The sequence below is a fragment of the Fukomys damarensis genome, unplaced genomic scaffold (assembly GCF_012274545.1).
Source record: "Fukomys damarensis isolate Sample0158 unplaced genomic scaffold, DMR_v1.0_HiC HiC_scaffold_30, whole genome shotgun sequence".
Classification (NCBI taxonomy): Eukaryota; Metazoa; Chordata; class Mammalia; order Rodentia; family Bathyergidae; genus Fukomys; species Fukomys damarensis.
In genome coordinates this window covers 57,992,457-58,010,092 of record NW_022900942.1, presented here as the reverse complement: position 1 = coordinate 58,010,092, position 17,636 = coordinate 57,992,457, and the positions used below count along the sequence as shown (strand labels likewise).

The window sequence follows — 17,636 nt, the reverse complement described above, 5'->3', positions numbered from 1 at the left end:
GAGCTAAATCCCCTGGTCAGGCTTGTTGTGCTATGTTGACAAAGGCAGAAATACAAATAAATTGAGTGTGAGTGTGTGTGTGTATTTTGGGATTAAGCCCAGTGCCTTCATAATGAGATATATCCCCAGTCCTTTTTAATTGTTAAATTGCTCGGGCTGGGCTTGAACTCATGGTCCTCCTGCCTCAGCCTCCCAGAGTGCTGGCATCACAGGTATGTACCACCACAGAGTGGCAAATTATTGTTGTTGTTGTTGTTGTTGTTGTTTTGTTTTTTTTTTTGAGTCAGGGTCTCACTATGTGGTTGAGACAGGTCTGGAACTCACTATATAGCTCAGGCTGGTCTCAAACTCACAGTGATCCTCCTGCCTCAGCCTCCCAAGTGCTGGGATTACAGGCATGTGCCACCACACCCGGCAAAAATTGGTTTTATAAATGACTTTAGCACAGGTATGGAATAAAATGTTATAATAATTAAAGAATTAACTCTTGGTTAACCAAAAACTGAATTTAGAAAATTAACTGGACAAATTAAAATTTCTTAGTACAATACTGCCCTCTTCTGGATGACTCTAAAGATGTTAAAATTTTTGCACTCTCCTAATCTCCAATTAGTGTTTTATTAGGAGACAGGGAACTGAGTTGTTTGATAACAAAAAGGACCGATTTGGGAATTAAGAATAATAAACATCATTTGGTGTATGCCTGTCTATGAATTGCACACAAAGTTTTTGCCACCTATTTATTTATAGCTATAAATATAGGTGCAAAGACAAGCAGAAATTTTAAAATTTGAAATAGAAAGACGAACTCAAACTGTGAGACACTGATGACATTTCTGAACCATGTACAGGTCTTAGCGGAATCTGTGACATAGCCGGAACCATCAGATTCACCTCGGTGAGTAGACATACAACTCTACTATTAGGGTGATTATTCAACGCTAACCACGTGGGAGCTTCTTACAATTAAAAGTAAATTAGAGGAGGGCTGGTGATTTAGCTCAGTGATGCTGCCACCTGCCTCATAAGCCCAAAGTCCCTGCCTCATAAGCCCGAAGTCCGAGTTCAATCCCTGGTACCAGAAAAAAGTAAATTAAAGGAAGACCCAAGGCCAAATTTCTTGAGGAGGTCAGTGTTCTCTTTCCAAGTGCATAGGTGATTTTGTGATGTTTGCATAAGGCAAAGAATGACATTTACTTAAACATTATATTTCAGTCTTGGAGTTGAACTCTTCCTGTAGGTTACTCTGAGGCTCAGGGTCCAGCATTGTAATAAAGCTGGCTGTGTACAAACACACTGCCCTACCTGTCCAATACTGCAAGCACATACTATAGTATTCTGAGGTTCCTCCAGGCACTGGGCAGACAGTGAGAAAGAGGTCCTGGCATCCTTACTGTGAGGCTCAGTTATATGGAAGGCACAGAATCTTGCTTTTTCCCAAAGCACTCTCCTATGTGCATCATTCCTTACAGATTTCCAATCTGTTAAACATTTGGATATTCATCCATTTAAATGTATAGTCTACACCAAGAACAGCACGAATAGACACAGTTACAGATATGAACAATATTTGCATTTCCCTCTCTCTGTATTGTCCAATTTCTGTTGAACAATAATGTAGATTATGTGTGCAGCAAGTAAATGAGAAAAAGAAAAGGTAATTAGAAGACTTGTTGGAATCAACCCCCAGATATACTTAATTTACTTTGCATGGGCAGAATATGGCCCTGTGACGAGCCTCTGCTCAGAATGCACGTTTGAAATCAGGTCTTAATTCCACTGTTAATTTGATTTTCCTCTAAAGGGGCGTTGCCAGTGCAAGGATCATGTCGAAGGTCCTAGCTGTAATGTCTGCAAACCACTGTATTGGAATCTGGCCAAAGAAAACCCTTCTGGGTGTTCAGGTAAACCTCCGTGGAGCACTCCATCACTTCCTACTTGATAGCTTCCTCTTAATATTCTCTACCTCACCTGACTCCACCCACAAAAGAGTTATTTGTTGAAACAATTCCATCTGTCGGAAAATCTCTGAAATGCTTTTTTCTCCAACTTTTAAAAAATTCTATTGGTACATTTTAGGTATACAATATAGTGACACTCATCACTGGAAATTTGCACCTTTACATAATTCATCTTGGTTCTTACTTTTTTCCTCATTCCCCTGCCCTCCCTTCAACCCCTCCACCTTTTTCTCCCACTTTTGCCAGAACTTCTATCACTTTCAAAATCCCCGCAATGCATTTATGTTCTGTTCCCACATGTAGGTTGTTGTGTGTGAAGGCAGCTACTTGAAAAATGCTTTTTACCTCTTTGCTTTTATAACCCACTCCTTTTGGCTCCATTTAAATTTTATACCTGAATCGAAGCCAGAGTGATAAGTTGCACTCCCTGTGTTAGGGGTACTAAGAGTGAAGCGAGTACCTTTCAGTAGAGTATATTTTCACATCAGCACACCAACAAGGACCTTGGCATGGCCTCATTTTAAAAAGTCCATGCCGCTGCAGCTTTTGTCTTGGAGTCGCCATAAGCTGCGACCCCTAGAGAGGTTGTATTGATCAACCTGTTCTGCTCACTCCAGAAAGAAATCCAATTTCCGGTGCAGTACCGCTGAGGTGTGCAGGAAACGCACGTGCCAGGTGGCAGATGTGCAGGGACCCATCCACGGTGTAACCTTGGCTCAAGGACACTTTCTTATCTCCACAGAGTGCAGGTGTCATGAGGCGGGGACGCAGAGCCAAATTGGAGAGTGTGTGCAGGTAACGTGGGCTGGTTTTCAGTATAAGAGTGGCAGAGCGTTGTAGCAGCCATTCCTGGGGTTTCCAGGGGAGGAGATGGGCGCACCTCTGCTTGTACCCTCATGGTCACCTTTCTCAGATCTGGCAGCCTTGCTTCCTATTGGATTATGAGCCAGTTCTGTCTTGAAGATAGAGAACTCTATAGCTCTTCTCAGTTTTCTCATCAGACTCATTGTTCTACAGAGAAATGGGAACTGTCCCTGCAAGGCCCACGTGACTAGCAATGCCTGTGACACCTGCTCTGATGGATATTTCACTTTGGAAAATCAGAATTACTTTGGATGTAAAGGTAAATCTGCCAAGGCCGGGAATTTAGCTCAGTGGTTTCGCCGCCTGCCTTGAAAGCACAAGGGCCCAAATTCGAGCCCCAGTACTAAAACAAGAAAAAAAAAAGCTAAATCTGCCCAATGAGTCCTGAGGCAAGCAGTGGTGAAGGGCAGAGGCGGTCAGAGGCATCTTCTCAGGCCCGCCTTCTGGGACGGCACTGAAACACCCTGTCCTGGGATTTGGCCATGTCGTCAGCAGGCACAAGTCATAGATCACAAATGGAGCTGCTTCTCCTGCTCTCCTCCCAGATCACCATTGGTTGAATTATTGGAAAAAGAGTTGGGATGGGAGGCACCTGTTAGGGTTATAAATAACAGCAGCGCTTACTTATTTTAAAGTTGTATTTTGTATTGTCGGAGAAGCCAGAGTTTAAGAGCAGGGTTGTATTAAATACTGAGCTTGCAGGAGAAGCCGGCCCATAGGCTACCCTTGGCACCCCCGGTCTGCTCCTTAGCGCATGTTTACAGTGGTGCCCCTGGCTCCTGTCACCTTCGTATGTGACTGGTGTCCAGCCTGCCTGCCGTCATGCCCCTCCAATTTAGAAGCAGGCTTTTGGAGGTTTGCACCATTTTCCCTTAGGCCTTTTCTGCATATTTCAAACCCCTGCCAGGCATAAGATGTGACAGAGCAAAGAAGGTCCCTGGCATTTGGAGGGAGACGTTTCGTGGAGGTGGTCGGATGGGTAACTATGTGTTCCTTGACTTCCAGGCTGTCAGTGTGACGTTGGTGGGGCGCTCGACCCCACGTGCAGAGGGCCCGACGGGGTGTGCAAGTGCCGAAAGCATGTGGTGGGGAACACGTGCCAGGGGTGAGTGCGGGAGGCCTCCTCCCATGTCCAGGGGTGGGAGCTGTCTTAGACCTTCCCATCCGTGCCGGGCTCTGTCCTAGGGATCAAGCGCAGCCAAAGCTGTATGGCATCATCTGAAATCTGGACCTGTATCTGGGAGTCCAGTAAAATCGGGCGTGAGGTTGCCCGTAAAACCTTTTGCATTGTGTAAGCCACGGAACACCTACCCTTACAAGTTCCCGGGTTTGGATTGGACAGCTGCAAAAAGCCAGGTGGCAAGTGACAGAGATGGGCACAGAGGTCGCCTCCAGCTCGGGGACACAGGGAATAACAGAGGGTGGCGCTCGCATGCTCAGGAGTGACTCAGCTCCTCCTTCTCTGTGGGGCCCAGGACCGAGGGGAGGAAGAGGGCAGGCGAGTCGCAAGGGCAGGCATCAAAAATTCTTTCCAAGTGGGAAGAAGTGCCTCCTCTCTTACAGAAGCACATGAAAACAAACTGTGAAAACAAGGAGGCAAAGTGGAGACTGAGATCCAGAGGGGCTGTGGGAAATATGGCTGCCTACCATCTCTGCCTGCTGTGTTTAGCAATTTGTATGTGGTGTGGTCAAAAACACAGCGAAGGCCGCTCCCCAGCGCCATCTGGTGGAAGGACAGGGATCTTCATGGCCACAAGCAGCGCATAGAACCTTAGTGACTGTGTGACAAGTTTCAAATTGTTCAGTGCAACCTGTGTGTTGCCGGCGAAGGGTGAGAGAAGGTGTGTTGTAGTGTGGTGGAAATCAAGGATCACGAAGAACGCATTTCATCGGAGTCGTGCAGTACTCCCACTTCAGATTCCAGCTTCTTCAGGAATGCTGTCATAGGAGATGAAACTTGGCTCTGTGGTTATAATGCTGAGATTGAAGTTCAGAGCTGTCCATGGAAATCACCCAGTTCTCCATCTGTGAAAAAAAATATGGCCGGCAATCAAGATTCAACATCAAGATGATGCTGGCTGTTTTTTGTCCTTGATGGAATTGTGCAAGCTTAGTTTGTACCCTGGAACTCTGGGGTGAACTCTGAATATTTCAGGGGCTTATTAGAGAGTTGGAGAAAATGGCCTGAAAAATGAGAGGAAGTTTTCATCCTCCATCCTGACAATGCCCCTGGTCAATGCCACATAGGTCTCTTCTAGTACAGCAGTTTCAGTCAAATAAAATCATCATGGTGTGTCCTCATCCGCCTTATCCACTGGGCCTGGCACCTTGCAACTCCTGGCTCTTTCCCAAAGTCAAAATGAGTGAGAAAGATCAATGTTTTGAATCCATTCAAGACATCAAGGCAGCCAGGAGAATGCGGCTAACTCGTGAAAGAGGACTTCCAGAACCGCTTCAGAAAGTGACAAGAACGACAGCATAAGTGTCTGGCGCAAGGGGGCGGGTGATAATGTGTCTTTGACTGTAGAAATTGTTTTTAAATGTAATCACTCACCACGTTTTTGATCACATCGCTTATATTTTGAAACCGCGATCCATCCATCATCGACTCTCTTCGGACGCAGCAAAGTGTGAAGTTTAAATATTCTGACTTTTAGTCATACGCTGGAAACTCTATGAAATGCAAATCTCCTAAATCTCAGGCATTGTCACTACTTGCTTCGTCCACAGCTCCATAAAAACCCCTCTGTGGTGGCCACCGTACGATGTTTCCCTTCTTTCCCCACAGTGTGTCCAGCGTTCAGATTCTGAAAGTCAGGGCCGCCCAGTCTTCCTACCTGGCTCTCAGGCAGGGCCGTGTTGTGGAAACCTGGCATGAGTCTGTGGATCTGTCCTCCTGTGGCTACGGAGCTCACAATGGACGGGAGAAACTGTGTAACTGGTTACCGAGTTCTCAAAGGTTTTCCAACTCGTGTTGATAATTGAGCTCTCCTATTTAGGCAAATATTTTTTCTCCTTCCGGGTATGTAGGTGATTGGCTAATTTTCAGGATAAAAGAATGCAGCCCATGTAAATTGGATGAGATCGGGCGCGTTCAGGGTGATATGGCCGTAGACCCCAGTATAAATTAAATTACTCAGAGACGAAACGTTTGACTTTTTAGACTTCAGCAAATACGTACATGTCTTGAAGTTTGGACCATGGCCTTTGATTCAGCTGTAAATGGCAACTGAAATGAGCCAGCAGTGTTGATGGCAGGGTGGCTTTCCCGCAGACTGGCAGATCCTGTGTCCTTTTGTACCAAATCCCTTCAGATGCTAGGTATTTTTAGATTTACTTACAAGTTTAGAAAGAGTTCAATTCTCGAGTCTCCTACCCCGACGCGCCCGCTATAATCACGTGATTGCTTCCTCTGGGTCCTTTGCAGTCTCTCTCCCTCTCCAAACACGGCGGCCTCAGCAAAAAAGAAGAATAAGAAGGGAAAGACTATCTCCCTAACAGACTTTCTGGCTGAGGATGGAGGGACTGGTGGAGGAACCACCTATGTTCCCAAACCAGTCAGCTGGGCTGATGAAACAGATGCCCTGGAGGGAGACGTTTCAACCACTTGGCACAGTAATGATGATGATGTGTTTAGGGCACCTCCGATTGACCGTTCCATCCTTCCCACTGCTCCACGGGCTGCTTGGGAACCCAATATCGACCGGAGCCGTCTTCCCAAATCTCCACCCTACACTGCTTTTCTAGGGAACCTGCCCTATGATGTAACGGAAGACTCTATTAAGGAATTCTTTAGAGTATTAAATATCAGTGCAGTGCGTTTGCCATGTGAACCTAGCAATCCGGAGAGGTTGAAAGGTTTTGGTTATGCTGAGTTTGAGGACCTGGATTCCCTTCTCAGGGCCCTCAGTCTCAAGGAAGAGTCTCTAGGTAACCGAAGAATTCGAGTGGATGTTGCTGATCAAGCACAGGATAAAGACAGAGATGATCGTTCTTTTGGGCGAGATAGAAATCGAGATTCTGACAAAACAGACACAGGCTGGAGGGCCGGTCCTGCTGCTGACAGCTTTGATGACAACCCGCCTGGAAGAGGTGATGACGGCTTTGGAGACAAGTATCGAGATCGCTGCGATTCAGACCGGTATCGAGATGGTATCGGGATGGCCCACGCCGGGATATGGATCGCTATGGGGGTCGAGACCGCTATGATGACCGAGGCAGCAGAGACTGTGACAGAGGCTATGATTCCAGAGTAGGCAGTGGCAGAAGAGCCTTTGGTAGTGGGTACCGTAGAGATGGCGACTGCAGAGGAGGAGGAGACCGCTATGAAGACCGCTGTGACAGACGGGATGATCGGCCCTGGGGCTCCGGGGATGATTACAGGCGTGATGACAGAGGGCCCCCCAAAGACCCAAACTGAATCTGAAGCCTCGGAGTACTCCTCAGGAGGATGATTGCTCTGCTAGCACCTCCCAGTCCAGTCGAGCGGCTTCCATCTTCGGAGGAGCAAAGCCTGCTGACACGGCTGCTAGAGAGAGAGAAGTAGAGGAGCAGCTACAGAAGGAGCAGGAGAAACTGCAGCGTCAGTTGGATGAGCCAAAACTAGAACAACGGCCTCGGGAGAGACACCCGAGCTGGCGAAGTGAAGAAACTCAGGAACGGGAAAGGTCAAGGACAGGAAGTGAGTCATCACGGACCGGGACCTCAGCCCCATCTGGCAGAAATGCCCGAAGGAGAGAGAGTGAGAAGACTCTAGAAAATGAAACACTCAATAAGGAGAAAGACCGTCACTCTCCAACTTCTAAGTCTCCCAAACCTGGTCAGCCTCTAAAGGTAATGCCAGCCCCTCCACCAAAGGAGAATGCACGGGTGAAGCGAAGTTCTAACCCTCCTGCTGGAACTCAGAGCTCAGACACAGAGCCGCAATCCCCTACGAGCGGTGGGGAAAAGTAGCTCCAGCTCAGCCTTCTGAGGAAGGACCGGCAAGGAAAGATGAAAACAAAATACATGGGATAAATGTCCAAAAAGGCCACACTGGGAGCTCCAGATGTGGTCCAGGAGATGGGGGGAGCAAAGACCACTGGAAGGAGACAGACAGGAAAGATGGCAAAAAGGATCAAGACTCTAGATCTGCACCCGAGCCAGAGAAGCCTGAGGAAAATCCAGCCTCCAAGTTCAGTTCTGCAAGCGAGTATGCTGCTCTTTCCGTGGATGGTGAAGATGAAAATGAAGGAGAAGACCACGCTGAGTAGACCTGGACAGCCTGTGCTTTCTCCTAGTCTTTCTCCACCCTGGAACATTCAAGAGCAAATCAAACCTCTATCCAGACAAGGCAAAATAAAACGCACCATCTCCCGGAGATCTTCCTTAAAAAATGAAATTGTGTTGCATGCTGCTGCAGCCTTTAAAGTATCGAAGTAACCAGAGAATAGCCAGAGAGACAGAGACTACAGCTTTTTAATGAAAAGTTGTGGTGTGTTCTTAGGGTACCATGCAGTTGCAGCTGCCTGTGTCATTAGTGCCTAGGGGCCTCCATTTAGCAGAAATGGTAATGACAGTGATATGATGCCTGGAATCTTTGGGCAGTAGGGGAGGGATAAGGAGCAGTGAGATTTCTGCCTTTTCATTCTTACCCTGTTGTGGCATATATGAATCGTCAAGCATTATCTGAATAAACTTTCCATCCTTGGAAAGCTAGATTGAGTCTCTTAAATTGTTTGTCTCCAGGAGGCTGCCAGCCCTGCCTCTTATTTTAATTGTGATTGTTGGGGCCAGCCTAGGGGAAATAACTTTATTTTTTACCCCCCAGGGGGGTAGCTGGGAGTGTGTCTACAGGCCACTAAAGAATAAGACTGGTTGGGACCAAAATAATGGGGAAATTGTGCTTGGAAAAGAAGCTTCTGGGAGGTGATGGATAATTTTGTACCAGGCAGTAGGGGGCAATGGTATGACCTCCAGTAAACACATGAATGGTTGTTTGATGGAGTAAGAAGCACTTAAGAGTCATGGGAATTTCCAGTCTTGTCCTGGTTTTGTCCTTTCTCTTATTCTTTCTGAAAGTTGAAATATATTCTTTTTTTTTTTTTTCAACCTTGAAGCTTTAACAAATTCAGGCTCTTAGGGCCTGGTGTGGTGGCACACACCTGTAATCCCAGTGCTCGGGAGGCTGAGGCAGGAGGATCTCCGTGAGTTTGAGGCCAGCTGGTACTACATAGCAAGTTTTGAGGCCAGTGTGAACTACATAATGAGATCCTGTCTCCACCAAAATAATAATGCCAGAGTCTTAGCCATCTCCCATGTTCCTCACGCTACTCTCACCTCCCAGAGACTAGTTTCTAGATAAGTCACAACATGACCTCTTAGGCATTTTATGTCAGCCACTGGATGCTGTGACGTGATGAATCAATGCTTTTCTCAAACAAATCAGCTCTTTGATGTCTTGATTCTCATTCCTTCCCTCCATCCATGCCTGCTCCTGCTGCTCTGGTCCCTTCTCTAGATCACAAAACTCTAGATTGATCTTTGGGGATGAATAAGTATGGACTAGGGACAGTTACGTTGGAAGCTTTTCTTGTAACCTCGATTGTGGGGTATGGGTTCTGTTTTTTGGTTTTGCTTTGTTTCTTTACAAGTCTTCAGTGAAATCCCACACAAATGCTTGGGTTTATAATGCGGCCTAGACCAGTGTGGTTTTTTGCTTGAGGGAGGGAGTGTGGTTTTTAGCTTCCCTTGAGAGAAAAAAAATGAAAGATCTATTTAACAAGATTCTGGTTTCTCTTGCAACACAATAGCTTTTATGTGCACCTTTGCTTTGGGGGTCAGCTTGGTAGATGGGATTTGTCCCCTTGGTAGCTGAGGGTAGCTGAGGGTAGCTGAGGGTAGGTCGGTCTCTATTGACGAGCTCTTCTCCCATGGTCCCAGGTTAGACCCTCTCTAGCCCTGCAGGGGTTGGGTGTGCGTGAGCTGCAGCAGTGGGTGAAACGGGCCGTTCATCCAGTGGACTGAAGGTACACCCGGAGAATTACCCTCAATCGGCGGGGTTGGCAGTAGCTAGGAAGTGGGCTTTTAGACATGCCCTGAGTTGAACGGGTTTGCTTTTTAAACCACTGGTTGTAGATGACGAAAAGGCAGAGTTAGCCCTCTTCGTGTCTGCTCTCCTTCCAAAGAGTTGCACCCAAAAAGCTGTTTTGCCTCCACTCCCCTTCCTTGCCCCACTAAACAGGGATTGGTTTATGTCCCACTCCCGAATCCATGTAAAATTTGTACAAAAATATCTTGTATGAAAATGATTTGGAATCCGTAGACTTACTACCTGGGAGATGTCTTGAGATGTAAAATCCCATCCTTTGGGTTGTGGGTTTTTTGTTTTGTTTTCTCCAAATAAATCTGATGTTTAAAATTAAAAAGAAAAAAAGAATTCAATTCTCTCTTTTTTTCTTTTTTTGGTTTTTTTTGAGACAGGGTCTCACTATGTAGTTGAGACTGACCTGGAACTCACTATAAAAAAGAAAAAAAGAATTCAATTCTCTCTTTTTTTGGTTTTTTGAGACAGGGTAGTTGAGACTCACCTGGAACTCACTATGTAGCCCAGGCTGGTCTTGAATTCACAGCGATCCTCCTGCCTCAGCCTCTCAAGTGCTGAGATTATAGGCATATGCCACTACGCCCAGCTTTTCAATTCATTCATTTTAAAATAATTTGGTCATAATAAATGTAACATATGTTGATGGTAAGAAATTTCTTAAATTTAAAGTAAAAAGGCAAAGAAAAATCTTCACTCCACTACCCAGCAAGGGTCCCTTTTAATATTTTTGGTTTATTTTTTCTAGGTTGTTTTGTGAATAAAATTCAGCTTTATGTTTTCTCGTATAATTTGTATCCATTTCTTCATTTCACCTGATTATAATAAATGCTTCTCATTTCATTAGTTTTCAGAATATGAATAGTTATGTAATATTTTATGATTTTTGTTCCTTTATATTGCTTCCAAGTTTCCACTGTGGACCTTTTCAAGTTAATTCTTTGCCACTGTATATAAAATCATTCTTTAGGGTAGATTCCTAGAAGCAGAATCACTAGGTTAATGGGAACAAACATCTTTAAGGATCTTTGTAAATGTCTTCCAGAGATGTAAGCATTCCTAATTCTTTCTATATGGGGCGTGACCTTTTATTTCCTTTGATTAACTGATCTTTGTGTCTTGAATCCACTGACTGCTATCAGCTTGTGGCCAGATTGGCAAAACTTTATGGTTTTGAAGAACCTCAGGTAGTTTGACTGCCTCACACAACATCGGAATATGCTTGATCTTTCTCTGACTGCCACATTTGGGCTCTTGAAGGGAGCCCATGAGTATAGGGTTTCAGAGAAAATAAGGCACAGAAAAGCAGTTTTAGTGATCAGAATACATATACAGAGAAACTTTTTTAACTTGCAGATTTGGTATGTGGAATATTTTATGTCATGTTCACTCTTGTGTCTATGGCAGGTAGCCACCGTACCTGGCACATAGATATTAATATTTGTATAATGAGCAAACGTGTATAAATGAATGGGTGAATAGTAAATAACCTAATTTGACTTTGCTTAGATCTTGGCAGCCATTTATAAAGTATGAAAGGGTGTGTTAGACAACATAGAGAGTTGTGCTAAATGACTGTCTCATTTTAATGCTTGGAATGAGTAGTTGTTGGGTGTGATTTTGTGGATGTTTACTCAAATGAAAGCAATAATTTAGAGAGATAGCAGGGAGTGGGCCGTCCTCATTATCCTTATTTAGTGTACTCTGTCAAGTAGATGGAGTGCTTTCAACAGTAACTATTGGGATTAAAGTGTATTCAGATAATCAATGAGCCTAACTTGATGTATCTGTTTCTACTTTTCATTTATAAAAGGGCTGACTGGAACTACTATTTCCCAGATTTGCATCATATGAAGTATGAGGTTGAAGATGGCACTGTACCTAATGGCAAGATCCTTCGGTTTGGGTTCGATCCCCAGGAATTTCCTGGGTTCAGCTGGCGAGGCTATTCCCAGATGACTGAAGTACAGGTATGCAGCAGGGAAGCCTCCATACACACCCCCAAAGTGAACTGTCCCCCAAACTGAGTCCAGCATTCACATTCTCCAGAGTGTAGACTGTGGTCAGAGGTAAGATTAGACTTGGGGTAGGATGAGATTTTAAGTGACAAGCACACATGTGGATTTCACAATCTATTGGCGCTTTAATTTGGCCACCAAATCCGAAAATGAAAAAGATGGAAGAAAATGGTGTTTATCTCTGGAGCCTTTTTACAGAAAGAAGGAAGATTCCTGAATAACATTAGGCTACATTGTAGCATAAGGGACACTTAAAATATGCTATTTGTGGAAAATAAAAATCACTTGGCTTAAATAATTCCAGAAAATCTAGTGCTGCTAATACTTGACTGTTGCTTTTGTAAGCCCCGAATAATATGTGAACCGAAAGGAAGATCAATAATGGGTTTTAATTAGTGCAAGTGAATTCTTCTTTCCCATATTTCTTCTTCCTTTCATTCTTTTCTACTGTATTCGTCCTACCTTGGCTTTGCAAGTAAGGAAGTTTAATCATTGCTTACCTTTGGTATACAATATTTATACAAAAATCCTGTACTGTTGTTAAGTAATTTTGTGCTCAGAACTTCTCTTTGAGGTTGGTCCCCTCCAGATGCTCCTCACTGGAGAAATTCAGAGGAAGGGGGTAAACCAGGGAGCATGGTACCCCAACACCTGCCCTTAGCACATCCAGGACTAGTGTAGTTGGTGGAGATACTGGGACTGGCCCACAGTTCTCCTGGAATCCCCATTGATTCTGATGCTGCCTTTTCCCTCGTCAAATTCTCCCAGCCAAGCTGCCTTGGCCAAATACTGTAGGATCTTAAGACACCTCTGTCTTTTTTCTTTCCACTCCAACAATTTGGTTTCTTTAGTACCTTGACCTACCTTCATTATTCAGGAAAACATAGAAGATTCATTGAGTTGCAGTAGCACAGAAACATGATCAAGGTACAGACTCTTTCACAGGTGATTACAGTTTCAAAAACTAGCTGGTTGACACCAGGAATGAATTTCTGAGGGTCGATTTTCTGAGGAAGGTGTGATGGTGTCCCTTGAGTGACCACTTCCTTTACTCTGCTTTTAATATGTTTTTGCATATTTGTTTCCCAACTTGGTACTAACATTGAAAGATAAGCTCAGTTCATTGCTGGGGGCCGGGGATTACCTCAGTGTGGGACACCTGTAGCTCTGGCTTCCAGAACTTTCTACCGAAAGCCTGTCATTTTTGTCTCCAAAGCCTTACTCAGAAAATGTCCCTTTCACTGGAACCAAAGGAGCTGGGGGACCCTAAGGACTACCTACTTGGGAATTTCCATGCTTCATGAACTTTCCTGGACTATAGCTGGATTTGGACATGTAGTCTGTGGTTCTGAATTAAAATTTTCCACTGTTCTCTTCAGGATCATGGGTGCCACAGTGCTTAGTATTGTGTAAGCCCCAGGGCATAGGGACCCACCCACAGGACCTTTCTTGTAGGCCAAGAAACTAACATTCTCCTTGGATAAGAGCTTGAGATAAAACTTCATAAACTGGTATATTTTTGTTATCTTCAGACTTTGTCACTGTGTTCAGGGTTTAGGGTCTTTAACCATCCCTCAGCCACCACTGGTTTCTGTGAACATTCAATCACATGTTTGTGAAGTGGATCTTGGAGTCATCTCTCTTTGGGGGAGAGATGTGCGAAACGACGCACTTTCCTTTCTTTCTCTTCTGCCTTCTTATTTTTTCCCAGCCAGTGGTGGTTGTTCGGTCACCATGGCTTTCTTAATCTAGCTCATCTAAAACTCCGCTCTGTCTGTGTGGTTACAAAATGGTCAAAAGAGGACCTCAGTGGCCAGGGAGTGCGTTTTCACTGTAACTTTCATTGTAAGTGATTTTGATTTATTGCCAGGCTTATCCGTTATCAAGCTTGGTGCTTGTTGCCGGTGTGTAAATATGCACTTGTGTGTGTGTGTGTGTGCATGCACTGCAAGTTCAGGGGTGAAACCTGAATAGAATAAAGGCACTGATTAGCTAGCATTTCTTTTAACCAGTTTCCTTTTCCATACTTCCTGGCTTTCTGGCATTTTTCAGAATAAAGTAAAGCTGACGTTGGATGTGGGGAAGGCAGATGGCTCCTTGTTTCGCATTATCCTGAGATATGTTAACCCTGGAACTGAAGCAGTCGCTGGCCATATAACTATTTACCCAAACATGACGCAGAAAGGTGGGTACAATTTCAGGCCTCTTTTCCATTGGGAAATGATGAAGACACAATTCCAGTTTTCACAGATCATCCTCAGAAGAGGTTAAGCCTGGCACACGTTCTGTTTCCACAGGTCTCCAGGTAATCTCCATTACCCTTTCGTTTTCTAAACTTTCTTATTTAGATTCTGCATTAAGTTATCACTACCCATCATTTAAAAAGGTGACATCACAACTTTTTTCCCCTTGGGGGTACCCTTTGGGTCATGACATCGTCAAGTGCGCGTCAACATTTCAGTGTGGAGAGACCTTGGCCAGGTGTCCTCATCTTCCCGTCGTTCAGACCAGGCCAGGTAGTTCACAGAGAAGTGGTCAGGATGGGGGTTTTAAGATAAGGCTGTAAACACAAAGCCCAAGAGAGTTCCAGGAGGGATCTGCAAACCCATTCAGGGCTGAGGGGATCTGATCCCACTAGGGTCAGAAGAGAGCATCATTTCCTCACAGCCAGAGACAAGGCCTGAAAATCTGCCCTGCATGGGACTTGGGCTCCCTCTAATCTGGAAACAGGGCCCAGGAAGCATTTGGAATCCCACAGGGACACAACGTGGTGCCAGTGAAACTCTAACTTAAGATCACCATGTAAGAGCTTTGTTTAGCAGCCACGGCAGTGCTGAGTTTGAGGGGAGAAGTGACAGGATTCTGAGCTGTGTCAACCCAGCTTGTGTGGCTGGAGGCCAATTAGCTAATACCTGGCAGGAAGCACTGGCAGGCTGGCTTCCCTGTGTAGAGGGAGTCAGCACTCATTCCATGCCCTTGCATGAAGATGCTTTGTGGACTGAAGAGGGAACAGCTGAGAAGATTGGTAATCTCCTCAGGTGCAGCTAGTCTTAGTGGACAATGTCTTAGGACTCCAGACTTGTTCCAATAGAACCCTCAGCCTCCTGGGTGATGCTGCCACCAGCAGCCTTCCCTCTGTTAACTCACACCCTTGGAATATGTTTTGGGTAGTTTTCTCATCTTCCAGGACAGCGTTCCCCAAGCCTGGTCAGGAGCCCATTATATATTCCCCAGGTAACACAGGCCTCCTCCTAAATACTACTGTCCATGCTGCACCTTAGTCTCCTGTGTTTTAGTTTGTTCTTGATTTTTAATTTTTTCCCCCCTGGTATTGGGGATTGAACTCAGGACCTTGTGCTTGTGAGGCAGGCACAGAGCCACTGAGTTAAATCCCTGGCCCTCCTGTGTTCTAGTCTTCGTCCCTTAGCACCCTGTCCCCATCATCCAGGAGCAAAGCCTGTTCTTCCTGTGTTGACTGCCTTGTCCCCAGAACTCACTTCCAGTCTAGCACTTTGTGGGCCCCACTGATGTCTGCAGAACAAAAAGGAATGCAAGGGTTTGGAATGAGCATTTCTTCTCAAGAAAAAGTCTCAGTTGGACTCAGGTGGAGAAGTTTTGTTTGTTTCTGGACCATTTATTTAATGCGGAAGAAAACACATTGCATCCTGAAAACAAATAGCCAAAACATTTTAATTATGAAATGAATGCATGCTTATTAATAAACATAAGCATTAAAGAATCTCATATAAACAGAAAAGAAAAAATAATTTAATAGCCAGTATAATATATTGAATAATCCTATAACAGCTTATAGGTATTATTTAATACATTAAAATATTTTTTTAAATTTCTTATAATCACAGTATGGACAGCTACTGCTAACATCATATTAATATCTTTCTAGCCTATCGTATACACGTGAAAACACAGACATACCATTTTACAAAATAAGATCAGTAAATCTGATAGGTCACATGATCAATAAACCACTTTCAACTTTTTCAGGTGTAAACCAAATGTTGAAAACTGAGTTATCTGAAAGTTTAACAATGGCTGTGAGAAAAGTGTGTTAAACAGTCCTTTGTCTGTCAAACAGGTGCCACTCAAAGGAAAGGGATCACTTTCCTGCCAAGTAAGCAGCCAGCCTTTGTCACCATCCCCGGAAATGGCCTGGCAGAGCCATTCTCAATGACACCAGGGATGTGGGTTGCTTTGATCAAGGCCGAAGGAGTCCTCCTGGTAAGACAGAGTGGTGGGCCCTGCAGGATGCTTCTCCCAGAGATGGTCTCCCCCAACATTGTGACCCACAGTGACACAAGCCACCAAGCATCAAGAGTAGCTGCCTTTTACTACACAGGAAGCTAAGGTGACCTTTGTCTTCAGATGGCATAATGACATAGAAACTGCCTGAAATTGTAATTATTTTTTATATCCTTCTAGTTAGCTTGTTCTAGACCAAAAAATCAAAACCAAAACCAAAATAAAACATCAAACTATGATTTACAGGGACTCAAAGTTGTCGGACCAAATGCAAAACCTTTATAAGCTTGTGTGGCATTTGCTATCATGAATCAGGAGGCTTCTAAAAAATAGACCTGTCTGGAACTTATACAGAATAAAGTCAGAAGGTCCTGGAGGGTGGAAAAGTCCAGTATCTCTGAGGAAGAGAAGGAAGAGGTCCCAGGAGCCAGGGCTTTCCCATGATCCCCTGCTGTCTCCTACCTGGAGTCTCCCCACACTGATCGTCTCTGACAAAGAGCCCCGAGTCCAAAGAAAGGCTGTGTCCCTGAGTGCTAATAGAGGAGCCCGAGTACCACGGGATGGAGACTGAAACCTGTTCTCTGGGGCATCCCTCTTCCATAGGTGCATTAGGTCTGCTTTAGCCTGTAGCTAGGTGTTTGATAAAGTCTCATATAAAAGCTTGGTTTCATGCACTTTGACCAGAAAGCTGTTGATTGGCAACTCTGAGGTGGGAGTCTTAACTCCAAGCCTGTTTCACTTGCTTCTATCAAGCCATGGGATGAACACTTAACCTTCTGGGTCCTTTCCAAATCTGAGATCTTACAAAGAGAACATGAAGATTTATGCTGTCCATGCAGGACTTGTTTTTCTTGCACCTTCTTAGCAGGAAGCTTTAGTGCTTTAAACAGATTTAGGAGTACTTCTCAGAAGCTAGAAATGAGGAAATTTTCACTGACGCCAACAGTGGATATGAAGTTGGACTAGTGGAAAGTTCCTTATAAGTTACTACTTAGAAGGTATGGAAGGTGCTTGGTGACATTTAGCCATGTAATTGTGTAGCCTACACATACATGGAGGCTTCCCTACTATTATCCATTTCCCTTAGAAACATTTTTTTGAGCACCCATTTTCAACATTTACTACTTACTACACTAGGATCTGTTAAACCATAGCACAATGAGAAAGTACAGTCTCGGCCTCAGGAAAATTACTAGTACAACAATGATCATTTTTATATTAAAACTTACTCAGAGCCAGGCATGGCACACATCTGTAATCCCAATACTCTGGGAGGCTGAGACAGAATTGTAAGTTTGAGCCTACCTTGGGCAAGTGAACAACTTTGTAAGACCCTGTTTTGAAATAGAAAGTTTTAAAAAGGGCTAGGAATGTAGCTCAATGCAAAGGTCCTGGGTTCAATTTCTAGTAGTTAAAAAAGAAAGTAAAAAAAAAAAAAAAAAAAAAAACTGG

At 44.5% G+C, this 17,636-nt stretch overlaps 2 protein-coding genes across 3 annotated transcripts in view; both read left to right on the top strand.

The window, feature by feature from the left end:
* Positions 1-17,636, top strand: part of Lama3 (laminin subunit alpha 3) — a 216,352-nt gene that overhangs the window by 83,844 nt on the left and 114,872 nt on the right. For both annotated transcript variants that reach the window (XM_010638727.2, XM_010638728.2), the window contains exons 14-21: positions 852-898; positions 1,805-1,904; positions 2,704-2,756; positions 2,979-3,084; positions 3,831-3,930; positions 11,720-11,876; positions 13,977-14,109; positions 16,021-16,163. In XM_010638727.2, the coding sequence (XP_010637029.1) occupies positions 852-898; positions 1,805-1,904; positions 2,704-2,756; positions 2,979-3,084; positions 3,831-3,930; positions 11,720-11,876; positions 13,977-14,109; positions 16,021-16,163 (839 nt within the window). The remainder of the gene's footprint in view (positions 1-851; positions 899-1,804; positions 1,905-2,703; positions 2,757-2,978; positions 3,085-3,830; positions 3,931-11,719; positions 11,877-13,976; positions 14,110-16,020; positions 16,164-17,636) is intronic.
* On the top strand, positions 5,591-8,177 carry LOC104872477 (eukaryotic translation initiation factor 4B-like). Its single transcript, XM_033757605.1, is given in 5 exon segments — positions 5,591-5,759; positions 6,228-6,974; positions 6,977-7,228; positions 7,231-7,764; positions 7,767-8,177. Coding segments are annotated over 5 exon segments (2,013 nt in total). The 3' UTR covers positions 8,078-8,177.